The sequence below is a fragment of the Entelurus aequoreus genome, linkage group LG27 (genome assembly GCF_033978785.1).
Source record: "Entelurus aequoreus isolate RoL-2023_Sb linkage group LG27, RoL_Eaeq_v1.1, whole genome shotgun sequence".
Taxonomy (NCBI): Eukaryota; Metazoa; Chordata; class Actinopteri; order Syngnathiformes; family Syngnathidae; genus Entelurus; species Entelurus aequoreus.
In genome coordinates, this window is record NC_084757.1 from 22258246 (window position 1) to 22275572 (window position 17327).

At 39.1% G+C, this 17327-nt stretch overlaps 1 protein-coding gene across 1 annotated transcript in view; it reads right to left on the minus strand.

Moving 5' to 3' along the window:
* The window catches only part of si:dkey-110c1.10 (unconventional myosin-Vb), a 40326-nt gene extending 23581 nt beyond the window's left edge, over window positions 1-16745 (minus strand). The window contains exons 1-6 of the mRNA XM_062038704.1: window positions 16668-16745; window positions 16201-16311; window positions 15900-16068; window positions 10651-10795; window positions 10420-10576; window positions 10205-10348 (exon numbers count right to left, since the gene is read on the minus strand). Coding sequence (XP_061894688.1) covers window positions 10205-10348; window positions 10420-10576; window positions 10651-10795; window positions 15900-16068; window positions 16201-16311; window positions 16668-16679 — 738 coding nt within the window. The 5' untranslated portion in view covers window positions 16680-16745. The remainder of the gene's footprint in view (window positions 1-10204; window positions 10349-10419; window positions 10577-10650; window positions 10796-15899; window positions 16069-16200; window positions 16312-16667) is intronic.
* Window positions 16746-17327: the final 582 nt, after the last annotated feature.

Below are 17327 nucleotides of genomic sequence, written 5' to 3' on the forward strand. Positions count from 1 at the left end.
CTTCTGCTACCGGAGTTTTTGTTAAGTCTGAAGATTTTGACCACTGATTTGACCACTGATTTGCGATCGCAGCCACAGGAGAGTCACCTGGCATCTTCGATCTGATTTTGGTCAGTTGAGAGGCACTGATACGCTGAAATAAGGCGAGTGGAAGAGCCGTTAGCCTCAAGCCAAAGGCGCCTCCCGCAGTTCAAAGCGGTTGCCTAGCAACCAAAAGCTACGGCGAGTTTACAGCTGTTTTAAAGTGATCCCGACGTCGCAGAGTGATATAAGTTGACAGGCTGACACCTCAAATTGATCTCTGAACGGCGCAAGGTACGAAATTGTTGAAAAAACAAGTTAAAAGTGCCGCAAGTCGCTAAAAAAGTAACTGCCCTTAAGACATAAGAGGCGCTGACGTCAGTGACTGCCGCGATGCCAAAAGTTAAAGGATTGACTGGAAAGACTGATTTGAAGCTGGGCACAGGACATGATGGGATTCAAGAAGGGATACTACAAAAAATACTCCAGGAATTTAAAGAAGAAATGATAGAAAAATGGGAAGAATTGATGGATGGATGGAAAGAGGATATGAAAGAAATGAAAGAAGAAATGAAAGAAATGAAAAAAGAGAACTCCAGAAATAAAGAAGCCACTGAAATGAGCAAACAAATGAAGATCCTTCAAGAAGACAACAACATGCTGAGGAACATCATAGATGAAATGGATCAGGATAAACGAATGAATGATATCATTGTGACAGGGCACTGAATTAAACCAAGATCCTATGCGAAAGCTGTGAATAATGAAGGTGAACCAGATGAAATGGATATGGTCTCAGCAGAACAGCAAGTGGTCAACTTTCTGCAATCAAAAGAAATTGAAATTGACATTAATACCATCGAAACATGCATCCCACTGAACGGAAGAAACAACAACGCCACTCCAGTCGTGCTCGTGAAACTCGTAAACAGAAAATCTAAAATGGCATTGCTGAGACAGGGAAAGAAGCTGAAGGGAACAAATGTGTACATGAATGAGCATCTCACAAAACGTAATGCTGGAATCGCCAAGAAAGCACGCGACTTGAGAAGGCAGGGAAAAATCCAGGGAACTTGGAGCGCCAACTGTAAAATCTACATCAAGCTGAATGGAAGTCCAGAAGCAAGAGTAATTGTTGTCTATGACATCAAGGACCTGGACAATTTTTAAAGTTTACACAGCTACCACAACAACGATGATAATGGACTCTGACAGAAAACAAGCACCTAAATTCAGCATCGACACTACTATGTTCCAAGGGACGACTAAACAAGAGGACCTAGATTCAGGATTGCATCCACCTACACTTATAGAGATTATTGAAACAACATCAAAGATTGTTGAACAAGAAAATATGGAACTAAAAAATTTCTGCAACAAAGATCACAAAAACCAGGATTTGGAAAATGATATAGATCCAGATACAAATGTTTTCTCCCACATCAGTAATAGTTGTTTTTATTATACAGATGATCAATATAATAGCAACATTGAATGTGATAACAAATTGTCAATTATTCATTTTAATAGTAGAAGCTTGTATGCAAATTACAACAACATTAAGAACTTTTTAGAACACATCAATGAACCCTTCAAAGTGATTGCTGTCACAGAAACATGGATTGATGATAAAAAAGGAATAGATTTTGATCTGGAGGGATATGAGCTAAACTACATCAACAGAACCAACAAAAATGGAGGAGGAGTAGCTGTGTACGTGATGAAGAACCTGGGGCCGTACTTATCAAGCTTCTTAGAGTGCCATTTTACACTTAAGTCCTGAGAATTTGCGAAATTTAGTCCTACACTCAAACTTAAGAATAAAAGCTTTTTATCAACGTTCTTAAGTCTAAGAATCACTCCTACTCTCCACGATATTTAAGAGACCTTCAGAGGTGTCTTAAGTGGTTAGGAGTTGCCAGCAGGGGATGGCACTGAGGCGAGAGACGTGCGTGAACGTTCATCTTTGTTTGATGACGAGCAGCTGATCAAACGGTATCGTTTAGACAGAGCAGGTATTATTTTTGTCACAGATTTAATAATTTTCCATTCCTTGTTGATTTCTGCATGTGGCTGCAGTGGGCTAGTATATATAGAGCCACCCACACCAGTTTCAAATTAGTTGCCTAATTAATGAATTGGAAAGAAAATGTTATGAGAGTAGCGTATGTGTGTGGCACGCTAGGTTACAGCATGTGAGGTGAGTGACGTCAGTGAGTGTGTGGGCGAGAGAAGACAGGGAGCGGTATTGTGAGTGCGAGCGGGGACTAGTTTGTTTTGTGTTGGATTGGCTGTGTGCAAGCAATCAATAAAGCAAGATTTGCAACTAATCGCCGGACTCATCATTCACTCTAAAGTCGTCCGCTGTGGAGACCCACTGCCGGGTAAAGTGAAGGGTGTTGCCCCGAGCATACATCCTGGAGAAGTGTCTCCCCTGCCTCTTTGTTACGGTCTGGGAGCAGGAAGCAGGAAAGGTGCAACAAAAAGGAAATATTTATTTTTGATTAATTGCCAATATTGTTTGTTTGTTTTGTATTATTTTGTAGTTTATTGTCAAAATATACACTCCCATTGTCCACTTAAATATTTCTAAGATATTTCTTTATTCTTAGACAAGGGATTCCCTTCCATGATTGGTCATTTCTATGGACACAGAAATGACGTCACCTAAAATTCCGTTTACGGCACATAGAAATGTCGTAATTCAGCTCTGAGTGTGACACCTAAGATTCAGTCCTACACTTCGCTGAAAGTGTGAGTAAGACACTTGATAACTAACTTTTAAGTGCAGCTTTCAGCGAAGAATTTATTTACTCTTAAGTCAACTCTTAGCAGACTTCTTAGGAGTAATTCTAAGAAGCTTGATAAGTACGGCCCCTGAACTATAAAGTGGTAAAAAACATGTCATTTGCTATAGATAATATCTTAGAATGTATAACCATTGAAATATGTCAGGAAAAAAGCAAAAACATATTCATCAGTTGTATATATAGATCACCTAAGTCAAGTATAGAAACATTTGAAGAATGGATCAAGGCAACTTACATGGACAATGGTCAAAGAATAATGTTCTTATGTGGTGACTTTAATATTGACTTATTGAACCCCAACAAGCAAAAGTCTATTGATGACTTCATTGACACAATGTACAGCATCAGTCTATATCCTAAAATCACAAAGCCAAGCAGAATCACAGGACACTGTGCCACGCTTATTGATAATATTTTTACCAATGATTTTGATAATAACACTACAAGTGGTCTACTTATAACCGACGTTAGTGATCATCTGCCAGTTTTTACAATATATGATGGAAACTACAAGAAGAACATGGAAGACAAAAGGACATTTCGAAGACTATGCACAGAGAAGAGGATGACTGCCTTCAAAATTGAGCTACAAAAGCAAGATTGGGACAATGTGTATAATGAAAAAGAGGTTGATGAAGCATATGAACATTTCTTAAACAAGTTCATAATACTTTATGACAAACATTGTCCATGGATACAACTCAGTAACAAGCAGAGAAAGAATAATCAACCATGGATGACAAAAGGATTAAAAAATGCTTGTAAGAAGAAGAATACACTATATAGAAAATTTATAGCACAAAGAACTATAGAGGCAGAAATTAAGTACAAAAAAGTATAAAAACAAGTTAACAGACATACTACGATCACGTAGAAAAGAATATCACAGTGAATTATTGGACAGGAACAAAAATAATATGAGAGCAACATGGGGCATCCTCAAAAGCATTATTAAAAATGGAACTAAGAGGGACTACCCTCAATACTTCTTAGATGGAAATAAAAAAATGACAACATAAAGGAAATAGTTGAAAGCTTCAATAATTATTTTGTAAATATTGGACCAAAATTGGAAGAAAGGATTCCAGACCCAGTTCCAATTGAGGACTATAATGATACCATAGAGCGAAATCCCAACTCCATGTTCCTCAGTAATGTGACACAGGAGGAAATAGTTACAATCGCAAAAAAATGTAAATCTAAGACTTCAACTGATTGTAACGGAATTGATATGGAAACGATAAAAAAGGTTATTGAAGAGATCTCAGGACCATTAATGTATATTAGTAACCTATCATTTCAAACAGGTACATTTCCAAACAAAATGAAAATAGCTAAAGTTGCACCAATTTATAAGACTGGAGACAAAAATCAATTTACAAATTATAGACCTGTTTCTCTACTTCCACAATTTTCTGAAATCATTGAAAAACTGTTCAATAACAGATTAGAAAGTTTCATAAATAAAAATAGAATACTCGAAGAGAACCAATATGGATACAGAGCTAATGTTTCAACTTCAATGGCTTTAATTGAAATTACAGAAGAAATTACCAATGCAATAGATAGTAAAAAATGTGCGGCAGCGGTTTTTATGGATCTAACTAAAGCATTTGACACAATTAATCACAATATTTTAATCAAAAAACTAGAACGATATGGCATCAGAGGGTTAGTCTTAAACTGGATAAGAGATTATCTAACGAACAGGAAACAATACGTGAAGCTAGGCGAACACACGTCTACAACGCTAAATATATCCTGTGGTGTACCTCAGGGATCAATACTAAGACCTAAATTATTCAATCTCTATATAAATGACATTTGTAAAGTTACAAAAGATTTAAAGTTAGTATTATTTGCGGATGATACAACAGCGTTTTGTTCAGGAGAGAACACACAGGAGATAATACAAATAATAACAGAAGAAATTAACAAATTAAAAAGATGGTTTGACAAAAACAGACTATCGTTGAATCTTAGTAAAACTAAAATAATGCTATTTGGTAACAGTAGAAGAGAAAGTCAAACACAAATACAAATAGCCGGAATAGAAATTGAAAGAGTAAAGTAAAGTACAAGATGGCGGCGCATTGCTATGCAGCGGCTTGCTAACGCTCTTGGGAGTGTAGAGCGATTTGGCAAAAAACACCCGTCAAAAACACTCTATGATCACATACGACCGACAGACAATTCTGGATGTGGATGGATCGGGTCGTTATAGACTGAAAGATGCATGTACGGTGGACCTCCTCGCTAGCATGGGAATACTTTGCGGGCTACATCGAGCGGCCTTTGTAGCAGCGGAGTCAAGTGCTAGCGGTGACCGCCAATGGAGACGACGTAAGCGGTGCGAGCGGAAGCAGAAGCGGGGGTGCCGAGCGGGGCTAACAACAAAGGGAAAAGCTAACCAAAGAAGCGTGGAGTCTCCGGGTAAGAAGCCATTCAAACTAGAACTAGCCGGCGCCAGGCTGGATAATCCCTGCACACATAGCAATTCTCTTAGAATAAAACACAACTCACATAATGTTTTTTCTTTTGTGACCGTGTCAGAGGCAGACATGCAATCTACTGAGGTGGCTAACTATGATGCGTTCAGTTTATCGCAACATCTAGCAAACAATCGGACAATTCCCGTCGTATCAATTCCTAGTTATGGTCGAAATTATTTAAAGTGCACTACGCATAATAAACGCAACATTATTAATATTGCTACTTCGGATAATTTCAACAAACAATCCTCAAAACAGCCCACTACCTATAATATGGGCTTTTTAAACATAAGATCATTATCTTCCAAAACGTTATTAGTTAATGAAGTCAGTAGAGACAACAAACTTGACGTCGTTGGTCTCGGCGAGACCTGGCTCAAACCAGACGATTTTTTTGCGCTAAATGAGGCATCTCCTCCTAACTATACCAATACGCATGTTGCCCGACCTCTTAAAAGGGGAGGGGGTGTCGCACTAATATACAATGAAAACTATCATTTTACACCTAACCTAAATAATAAATATAACTCGTTTGAGGTGCTCACTTTGAGGTTTGTCACACCGCTGCCTCTCCACCTGGCTGTTATCTACCGCCCCCCATGGCCCTATTCGGACTTCATCAGTGAATTCTCAGTTTGTTGCTGATCTAGTGACGCACGCCGACAATATAATCATAATGGGGGACTTTAATATCCATATGAATACCCCATCGGACCCTCCATGCGTGGCGCTCCAGACTATAATTGATAGCTGTGGTCTTACACAAATAATAAATGAACCCACGCATCGCAACGGTAATACGATAGATCTAGTGCTTGTCAGGGGTGTCACCACCTCTAAAGTTACGATACTACCGTACACTAAAGTAATGTCCGATCATTACCTTATAAAATTCGAAGTTCTGACTCATTGTCAACAAACTAATAATAATAATAATAACTACTATAGCAGCCGCAACATTAATGCTGCCACAACGACGACTCTTACTGACCTACTGCCTTCGGTAATGGCACCATTCCCAAATTATGTGGGCTCTATTGATAACCTCACTAACAACTTTAACGACGCCCTGCGCAACACCATTGATAGTGTAGCACTGCTAAAGCTAAAAAGGGCCCCTAAAAGGCATACCCCATGGTTTACAGAAGAAACTAAAGCCCAGAAATGATCATGTAGAAAGCTGGAACGCAAATGGCGTGCGACTAAACTTGAGGTTTTCCATCAAGCATGGTGTGATAGTTTAATAACTTATAAACACATGCTTACCTCAGCTAAAGCTAAATATTACTCAAATCTCATCCACCTCAACAAAAATGATCCTAAATTTTTGTTTAGTACAGTAGCATCGCTAACCCAACAAGGGACTCCTCCCAGTAGCTCCACCCACTCAGCAGATGACTTTATGAATTTCTTTAATAAGAAAATTGAAGTCATTAGAAAAGAGATTAAAGACAATGCATCTCAGCTACAACTGGGTTCTATTAACACAAATACGACTGTATATACGACGGATACCGCCCTCCAAAATTGTTTCTCTCTCTTTGATGAAATAACATTGGAGGAATTGTCAAAATGTGTAAATGGGACAAAACAAACATGTTTACTTGACCCAATTCCTGGGAAACTTATCAAGGAGCTTTTTGTATTATTAGGTCCATCAGTGTTAAATATTATAAACTTATCACTTTCCTCTGGCACTGTTCCCCTAGCATTCAAAAAAGCGGTTATTCATCCTCTACTCAAAAGACCTAACCTCGATCCTGATCTCTTGGTAAACTACCGGCCGGTGTCCCACCTTCCGTTTATCTCGAAAACCCTCGAACAAATTGTCGCACAGCAGCTAAATGAACACTTAGCGTCTAACAATCTCTGTGAACCTTTTCAATCCGGTTTCAGGGCAAATCACTCTACGGAGACAGCCCTCGCAAAAATATCTAATGATCTATTGCTAACGATGGATTCTGATGCTTCATCTATGTTGCTGCTTCTTGATCTTAGCGCCGCTTTCGATACTGTTGATCATAATATTTTATTAGAGCGTATCAAAACGCGTATTGGGATGACAGACTTAGCCTTGTCTTGGTTTAACTCTTATCTTACTGACAGGATGCAGTGTGTCTCCCATAACAATGTGACCTCGGACTATGTTAAGGTAACGTGCGGAGTTCCCCAGGATTCGGTTCTTGGCCCTGCACTCTTTAGTATTTACATGCTGCCGCTAGGTGACATCATACGCAAATACGGTGTTAGCTTTCACTGTTATGCTGATGACACCCAACTCTACATGCCCCTAAAGCTGACCAACACGCCGGATTGTAGTCAGCTGGAGGCGTGTCTTAATGAAATTAAACAATGGATGTCCGCTAACTTTTTGCAACTCAATGCTAAGAAAACGGAAATGCTGATTATCGGTCCTGCTCAACACCGACATCTATTTAATAATACCACCTTAACATTTGACAACCAAACAATTAAACAAGGCGACTCGGTAAAGAATCTGGGTATTATCTTCGACCCAACTCTCTCGTTTGAGTCACACATTAAGAGTGTTACTAAAACGGCCTTCTTTCATCTCCGTAATATCGCTAAAATTCGTTCCATTTTGTCCACAAGCGATGCTGAGATCATTATCCATGCGTTCGTTACATCTCGTCTCGATTACTGTAACGTTTTATTTTCGGGCCTCCCTATGTATAGCATTAAAAGATTACAGATGGTACAAAATGCGGCTGCTAGACTTTTGACAAAAACAAGAAAGTTTGATCATATTACGCCTATACTGGCTCACTTGCACTGGCTTCCTGTGCACCTAAGATGCGACTTTAAGGTTTTACTACTTACGTATAAAATACTACACGGTCAAGCTCCTGCCTACCTTGCCGATTGTATTGTACCATATGTCCCGGCAAGAAATCTGCGTTCAAAGAACTCCGGCTTATTAGTGACTCCCAGAGCCCAAAAAAAGTCTGCGGGCTATAGAGCGTTTTCTATTCGGGCTCCAATACTATGGAATGCCCTCCCGGTAAAAGTTAGAGATGCTACCTCAGTAGAAGCATTTAAGTCTCATCTTAAAACTCATTTGTATACTCTAGCCTTTAAATAGACTCCCTTTTTAGACCAGTTGATCTGCCGTTTCTTTTCTTTTCTTTTCTACTCTGCTCCCAACCCGGGGTGGACCGCTAGCCTGTCCATCGGATGGGGACATCTCTACGCTGCTGACCCGTCTCCGCTCGGGATGGTTCCTGCTGGCCCCACTATGGACTGGACTTTCGCTGATGTGTTGGACTTTCACAATATTATGTCAGACCCACTCGACATCCATTGCTTTCGGTCTCCCCTAGAGGGGGGGGGGGGTTACCCACATGTGCGGTCCTCTCCAAGGTTTCTCATAGTCATTCACATTGACGTCCCACAGGGGTGAGTTTTCCTTGCCCGTATGTGGGCTCTGTACCGAGGATGTCGTTGTGGCTTGTACAGCCCTTTGAGACACTTGTGATTTAGGGCTATATAAATAAACATTGATTGATTGATTGATTGATTGATTGATTGATTGATAAATGAAACCAAATTTCTAGGTATAATGATTGATGATAAATTGAACTGGAAATCTCAGGTAAAAAATATACAACAAAGTTGCAAGAAACACGTCAATAATGAATTAAGCAAAACATGTTCTAGACCAAAAATCCCTTCATATTCTCTACTGCTCACTAGTGTTACCATATCTGAGCTACTGTGTAGAAATATGGGGAAATAATTACAAAAGTACACTTCATTCATTAACGGTGTTACAAAAAAGATCAGTTAGAATAATACATAATGTTGGATGAGGTGGCGACTTGTCCAGGGTGTACCCCGCCTTCCGCCCGGATGCAGCTGAGATAGGCTCCAGCGCCCCCCGCGACCCCGAAGGGAATAAGCGGTAGAAAATGGATGGATGGATGGATGGATATAGAGAACATACAAACCCTTTATTGAATTTTATTGAATCAAAAATACTGAAATTGCACGACATAGTGAATTTGCAAACAGCTAAAATTATGCACAAAGCAAACTATAACCTGCTACCCAAGAATATACAACAATTCTTCTCAAAAAAAGAGGATAAATATAATCTTAGAGAAAAACGTAATTTAAAACATTTGTTTGCACGTACAACACTTAAGACCTTCAGTATATCAGTATGTGGAATTAAATTATGGAATGGATTAAGCAAAGCAATCAAACAATGTACTAATATGATCCACTTCAAGAAACTCTTCAAACTTAAAGTGTTTACAAAGTACAAAGAAGAAGAACCATGACAAACATTCTCAATTTATTTCATCCATCCATTCATTCATTCATTCTTAAAGTAATCTTACTTATCTCATCATATGAAATATGACTTACTTCACCAATTATTATTATTAAATTCTTACTATTATTTATTTATTTATTTTTATTGTGATTACTTATGGAGTTTATTGTGAAAAAATTGTGAACAGGAAGTGAACAAAAAGTTTTGCAACTGTTATGTAAAGAAAAGGGGTAGGATTAAATAAGCTCTGCTTCTTCCTACTCCTTTTCGAACATGTTGAAAAGAGAAACTGGAAATTGTGATGTATCATGTTGTATGCTTGCATGTTCGAAATAAACTCAAACTCAAACTCAAACTCAAATGTAAATTCTGTCAATTAACAGCTAAAAAAATAAAATAAAAAAGCAAAACAAAGCCAATCAGTGGTGCTACTACATGACTGACTGATCTGTGTTGTTTAGAAAGTCACAAAAAAATGCCAGCCAATGAGAGTACAACAAGTCATAGCAAGAGGAGTAATACATTCTGAGTGGATAAAATACTTTTTAAATATTTTTTTGTATAACTGATTTTATTGTTACCTGAAAGACAACCCTGGACTTCTCTAGCAGGTATGTGCTCATGTTGGCTCCGATGATGTCTCCTTTCCTGCCGAAGCTGATCTGGATGTACTTCCCAAAGCGACTGCTGTTGTCGTTCCTTGTCGTTTTGGCGTTCCCAATGGCCTGCCCACAAAAATAAGCTGAATAAGCACAACCTTAATGATGACAAGTGTTCCTGTTCAAATGTGCATTACCTCCATGATAGGGTTGGAGGCCAGCACTTTTTCCTCTACGCTGGTCTGCTGAGCAGCTCCGCCCACCACGGCGAAGAATCTCATGGTGAATTTGGCCGATACCGTTTTTCCTGAGCCGGACTCACCGCTGATGATGATGGACTGGTTTTTCTCCTCCCTGTGCACACAGATAAAAGAAGCGACGCTCAAACCAACCAAACCATGAGAGAGAAAGAGGCGGTGACTTCTGACCTCATCATGGTGCGGTAGGCGTTTTCAGCCACAGAGAAGATGTGAGGCTCCATGTCAGCCATGTCCTGACCGCTGTAAGCGTCAATCACCTCCTCGCCGTAGATGGGCAGCTGATCGTAGGGATTGATGGCCACCAGGACGATACCTAGCAATTATTCATTCCATGTTTAGTTACAACGCTGTCAAAAAAATAGAATTGGGTTATTTAAAAAATATATTTTTTGTTTAATTTATAAATAGCTTGACTGTCTTGAATGAGCTGAATTAATTCATGTTTGATTTTTTTTTTTTTTTAATCGTTTGAGAAATGTGTAAGTAACAGCAGTTTTTATTTGTGAAATAGTATCACAGAATTCCTGGAATTTTGTGAAAACCGTAAAATTTTAAGGTTTAAAAAAACAACTTGTTTTTTTGTCATGACTAAGAGGAATGTTTTAATGGTGGAATGGTTGACAAATGTTGAAGGAGTCGTCGAAAGGAAAAAGGGTAGAAACAGAGTTTGCAAAACTGAGAATTGTGGTAAATTCTGAAAATGTTTTGAACTTGGAAAAACAGTTCGAATTTCCAGGATGTATAGAATGTGTTGAAGGTGGAATGGTTTGAATGGGTTAAAAATTTGAAAATCGTGGAACTTTGTAAAATGGCCAATTCATTTTGAATAGGAAAAATGTCTCGGAAAACTGGGAATTCTGGGAAATTGTCGATGAAAAGCCCGGGATTCCTAGAGCCTAACATTTTGAAGTTGGAACGGTATAAATCGATGAAAAATGTGGAAAGTGGGGAGCGCGCCAAAATATGGAAAAGAAGAATAGTAATAATAAACAGATGAATTTTTGTGTAGAATAACATAGGTGTGAATGCTCTGGAGCATTTACACCAGTGGTTCTTAATGTGGGTTCGATCGAAGCCTAGGGGTTCGGTGAGTCGGGCTCAAGGGTTCGGCGGAGGTCAAGACACACCCGACTCATCGTGTAAATAAAAACTTCTCCCTATCGCCGCATTACGGATACGGCAACAGCAGAAGTCAGACTGATTTGCAGGTGTGTAATTTGTTGTGATTTTTTGCAGTGTCTTGGTTTTGTTGTTTGAACAAGGTGATGTTCATGCATGGTTCATTTTGTGCACCAGTAAAAAAACATGGTAACACTTTAGTATGGGGAACATATTCACCATTAATTAGTTGCTTATTAACATGCAAATTAGTAACATATTGGCTCTTAACTAGTCATTATTAAGTACTTATTAATGCCTCATTCGGCATGGCCTTATTATAAGCCTAACCCTCTAACCCTGGCCCTAAGCCTCTAACCCTAACCCTAACCAAATAACTCTAAATTAAGTCTTTGTTACTTAGAATATGTTCCCCTAGTGTCCAAAAAACTCTAAATTAAGTCTTTGTTACTTAGAATATGTTCCCCATACTAAAGTGTTACCAAAAACATAACTTTGTCTTGAATTAAAAAAAAAAAAAAACATTTTATTTTTCACCAAAGAAGGGTTCGGTGAATGCGCATCTGAAACTGGTGGGGTTCGGTACCTCCACTGATTTACACAATAAAAAGAATAGTAATAATAAACAAACCTAAAAAAACATTTTAAATAAATTATGAAAGAATAAATCATATCTTCGACAAAAAATGCACCAACACATAACTTCATATCTAGTACCGTAATTTCCCGACCATAGGGTGCACCAGATTATAAGGCGCACTGCCAATGAATGGTCTATTTTTGATCTTTTTATATATAAGGCGCACCGGATTATAGGGCGCATTAAAGGAGTTATATATATATTTTTTCTAAATTAAAAACACTTTCTTGTGGTCTACATAACATGTAATGGTGGTTCTTTGGTCAAAATGTTGCAGCGTCTTCTCCCCGTCATCTTTGTTGTAGCGGTGTAGTGTGCAAGGACGGGTGTGGAAGAAGTGTCAAAAGATGGAGCTAACTGTTTTAATGACATTCAGACTTTACTTAAATCAATAACCGAGCAGCATCTCCTCATCCGTGGCTCACTAGTGCAATAACAACGCCGGAAATGTGTCCCATGAAAAACCGTCCGACCGGAACTCTCTAATAACTAAAGTTCCTTGGGTGAATAATGTAAACTCACTACACCAGTATGTTTTAGCGCTTTCATGGCGAGTTTACTGACAGATATAAGTAAGAACTTTACACTACTTTATATGAGAAATGGCAGCAGCAAAGGATGAATGTCCCATAACAAGAAGATAGAGAAAAAGAAGAAAATTATCGACTATGGTGTCGGCACGGACTACAAAGGCGTATACGCGCAATTTTTCAGGATTTATGCAGATTCCAAATACAGATCAGCAGGTACCAGAGGGTAAGAAAAGTTGCTTTTGTATAATATTGCGAAACAAAACGCCAGATAATATCCATCCATCCATCCATTTTCTACCGCTTATTCCCTTCAGGGTCGCAGGGGGGCGCTGGAGCCTATCTTAGCTACAATCGGGCGGAAGGCGGGATACACCCTGGACAAGTCGCCACCTCATCGCAGGGCCAACACAGATAGACAGACAACATTCACCCTCACATTCACACATAGGGCCAATTTAGTGTTGTCAATCTTACCTTATACACACATTATAATAATACTCGTATGTTGAAGCACAGTACAATCCATCAAGCGGTGCGACTTCATAGCTTACCAAAGTTGTACTTAAAACATTTTGATAGATTTGAGCGCCGTGTGTAATGTTCTATATTTTCAATGGAACATATAAAATGTTGGTGTTGTTTACTTGAGTCATATTGCAGTATCTCTTGTGTGGGACTGCCATCATATTGCAGTCTACACGTATCTCTTATGTTTGACTGCCATCTACTGGTCACACTTATCATTTCACCATGTAACAAATAAAATAGATTTGAGGTTGGTAAGCAAAATCAGAATTATTCCATACATTAGGTGCACCGGGTTATAAGGCGAACTGTCGAGTTTTGAGGAAAAAAAAAAGATTTTAAGTGCGCCTTATAGTCCAGAAAATACGGTACTTAGCATTTCATGTTCTTGAATTTTAGCTTACCCATTAACAGTGACATTCTGACTGTATACCTGCATTTTTCTTTATTTACACATTTTCTACTCTACTTATGTTGACATAAGTTTTGGGGCACATGGTCATGGTGATATATACAGGAAGTGAAGGTGCAAGAAAACATGATTTCCACTCATCTGCGAAGACTTTCTACCACATGTCAGTGACCAATCACTGAATTAAGAACTTCCATTTATATCAGGCCTGGGCAATTATTTTGACTCGGGGGGCCAGATTTAGAGAGAAAAATGTGCCTGGGGGCCGGTATATATATATATATATTTATTTTTATATATTTAAATACTATACTTGGGTCCTATTTTTATGAACACTCATACAAAACCTCACGATAATGTCTGATTGAATGCTAAAAACGTTATGACAGACCGCCTTAAAAAACGGAATGGAATTTTTTTTTTTTTTTACTGAATGAGACACCCAGAATGTACATAAAAATACAGAATGTGGGATTTACAATATTAACTATGAACAATAAAACACTGAATATTGACAACATATGAACATCACACACCCTCTCCAGTGTTTCCCATAAACTGCCAAGATACCTGTGGCGGTGGGGGCGTGGCTATGGCCGTGGTCACCATGACATCATCGAGTAATTTGCATAATTTACTACAATATGATTTTCTCTAAAAAGGCTCAAAAAATGTATACTTACTAATTAATAATAACAGTTTTGTTTTAAACGTCCATCCATCCATCCATCCATTTTAAATTATGAATACACAAGATAACTACTACAGTATCAAATTAGTATTAGTATTTGAAGCACCTTCTCCACGTGTGTTTATTGACAACAGGGTTATAACCTGGACACGTTAGCTCGTCGGTATGGTAACAGGTGACTGTTACTGTGTGCGTCTGCCCCGGCCCCCGAGTCAAACAGCGAGCGGCGGTGTTAATGAAGCAGCGTCAGGTTGCTCACCGTCAGTGAAACGCTCGGTGAAATCGCGGATTAACGTTAAATATATGACGAGCCGTGAGCGATGCAGCTATAACCTATCTCACCTGGTAGAGCACCCGTTGCGGCGACCCAGTACGATCCCACCTGACAGCCGCTTTGCTCCGCGTCAATCCCCCCTCTCACCCTCTCTCCCCCTCCCCCGTCTCTCTCCAGCTGTCCTTTCAAAATAAATGCATTCAAATCCCGAAAATAAAAATTAATAAAATCAGAGTCGTGGCGGACGTAATTCTTTCGTGGCGGGCCGCCACAAATAAATGAATGTGTGGGAAACACTGCTCTCAATCGCCATATATTACAATCAAGCGAAACGCAACAAAAATTCAATATGAAAAGCGAAGGGTTAATATATCTAATATATCACTAAGCTTTAGAACTTTGTTGTAAAATTCTCCTTCTACGTCTGTCCCTGACACCCAGGCTGGCCGCTGTGAATTAGATTACCATAGTACCGTAATTTTCGGACTATAAGCCGCACCTGACTATAAGCCGCACCAGCTAAATTTAGGGGAAAATACAGATTGCTCCATATATAAGCCGCACCCGACTATAAGCCGCAGGGTTTTGATGTGTAATTAGCGTAGTATATAGGGGTTCCTGCTACCACGGAGGGGATTGTCGGGACAGAGATGACTGTTTGGGAACGCAAAGCGTCCCATTTATTAACTATAAATCTTTCAATCATTCAATCAAACTTTCACATCTTTGACATGGCGAACAGCATTCATGCAGAGTACAAATAATACAACGGTGCAAAGTAATACAAAGTGCTCGCCTGTACGTTATCAAAATAACCAGCCTAAGTCAGTCTTTAATCATTGTGTCATCGTCTTCCTCCTGCGTACTAAAACCACCGAAATCCTCTTCGTCGGTGTCGGAGAAGAACAGGCCGTAAATAAGCCGCACCCTTGTATAAGCCGCAGGGACCAGAACGAGGGGAAAAAGTAGCGGCTTATAGTCCGGAAATTACGGTAACTAGTATATCATGAAAAAGGGAAGATTCCAACCATTTAAATACTTTGCATAGTTCAAGACTTACGGTAATTTGAAAACATCACTGTACATCATAATAGCAGCTACAGTTTCCATCTTAAAGATCTAAAAAAATTATTTGTGAATGTCCAGCGGGCCAGATTGATAAACTTAACGGGCCTTAATTTACCCAGGTGTGATCTTTACACTACACGCACTTTTGCGCTTACCACAGTACGTGTAGATGCTGTTGTAGTCCACGAAGCGAACGCGCAAGTTGTGCAGGATGGCGGGCTCGTGGAGGAAGCTGAGCGCAGTCAGGTCACTCTCGCCCTCAGATATGTCAGGGTTGGCAAGCGGGGGAAGGTCAGAGGGCGCCGCCACTGGGTAACGTACCTCCTAAAAATGGAGAAGACCCAACGTCAGAGAGGTATTTTCTATTCTATTTATTGTATTGTACTAAACTGTGAGGCATTTCTGAGAGTTGGGTGTGGGCGGCCAGTCATGACTTTTGGGTAATGAGCATCTCACCTCCCCTCCAGGAAGCTGCAGCAGTACATGTTTCTCGTCACGCGTGTAGTCCTGGAGAAGCTGGGCTGGCACCCACACGGCATCTGGGTCAGGAATCCACACGCTGGCTCCCTGGTAAGGCAAGTATTCTTTATTTGGTGTTTTTATGAGTTACTGACACAGCTTCATGGCCTCGCCTTGACCAGGTATTTGTCATCCATCAGCATAAAGACCTCTTAAATGTTGTTAAAAATTAACACCGGTCATCCCTAAACTTTAAATGCCTACGTGGATTAGCCATTACGCACCAGTATGTGGATGAATGAAGTACTGAGACGTTAAGTATATCTGCAATTAACATGTCCGTTGCAGTTAGCAAATTTATGAAGCAATAATCTTTAATTATGAAACATTTGGGGTAAAGCCAGAATCAAGAAAACAAAAACAAGTATTTTTTAAGGGTATTAAATCAACGGAAGTAGGCACACCTGACACGCCATTGTCACAATTAACAATGAGGCTGTTCGTATTGTTTGATGTTGTGTCCAAAAATTATTCTACAAAAACACATAAGCAAGTCAAAATTACGCATTTTGGTCAAATTTACGTGACAATTAAAATAAAATATTACTAGGGTGGTTTACAATATCGTGCTTCTGTCCCTTGAAGGCCGCCGTACTGAGGAGTTTTTCCACGACAAATATCCTGGGTTAAGCTTTTTAAAAGACACTATTAACTTAAAAGTTAACATGGTAGCGAGTTAAAAAAATTACATGAAAAGTTACTTCAAATTTAAATGAAGTACCACTGAGCTGTGTAACAAAATTACCTTTTAAACATGATCCAATCGAGTGTCACCGCCAACAGAGGCGCGTAGCACAGTAAGTGATATCGCGACCGTAGCATGCAAATTAGGACAAATGCATTCTGGGACTTGTAGTACCAACTTTATTTCACGCTAACCGGTCAATTGTATATACATATAAAAACATTAAAAACATTTAAATATGAAATTATAATATGAAAATAATAATTTTCGAATAAAATAAAATCATTTAATACGTTTTCCAACATTGTGTTTTTAAATACAATTTTAAATACGTTTACCAACATTGTGTTTTTAAATACAATTTCACTATTAACTAATT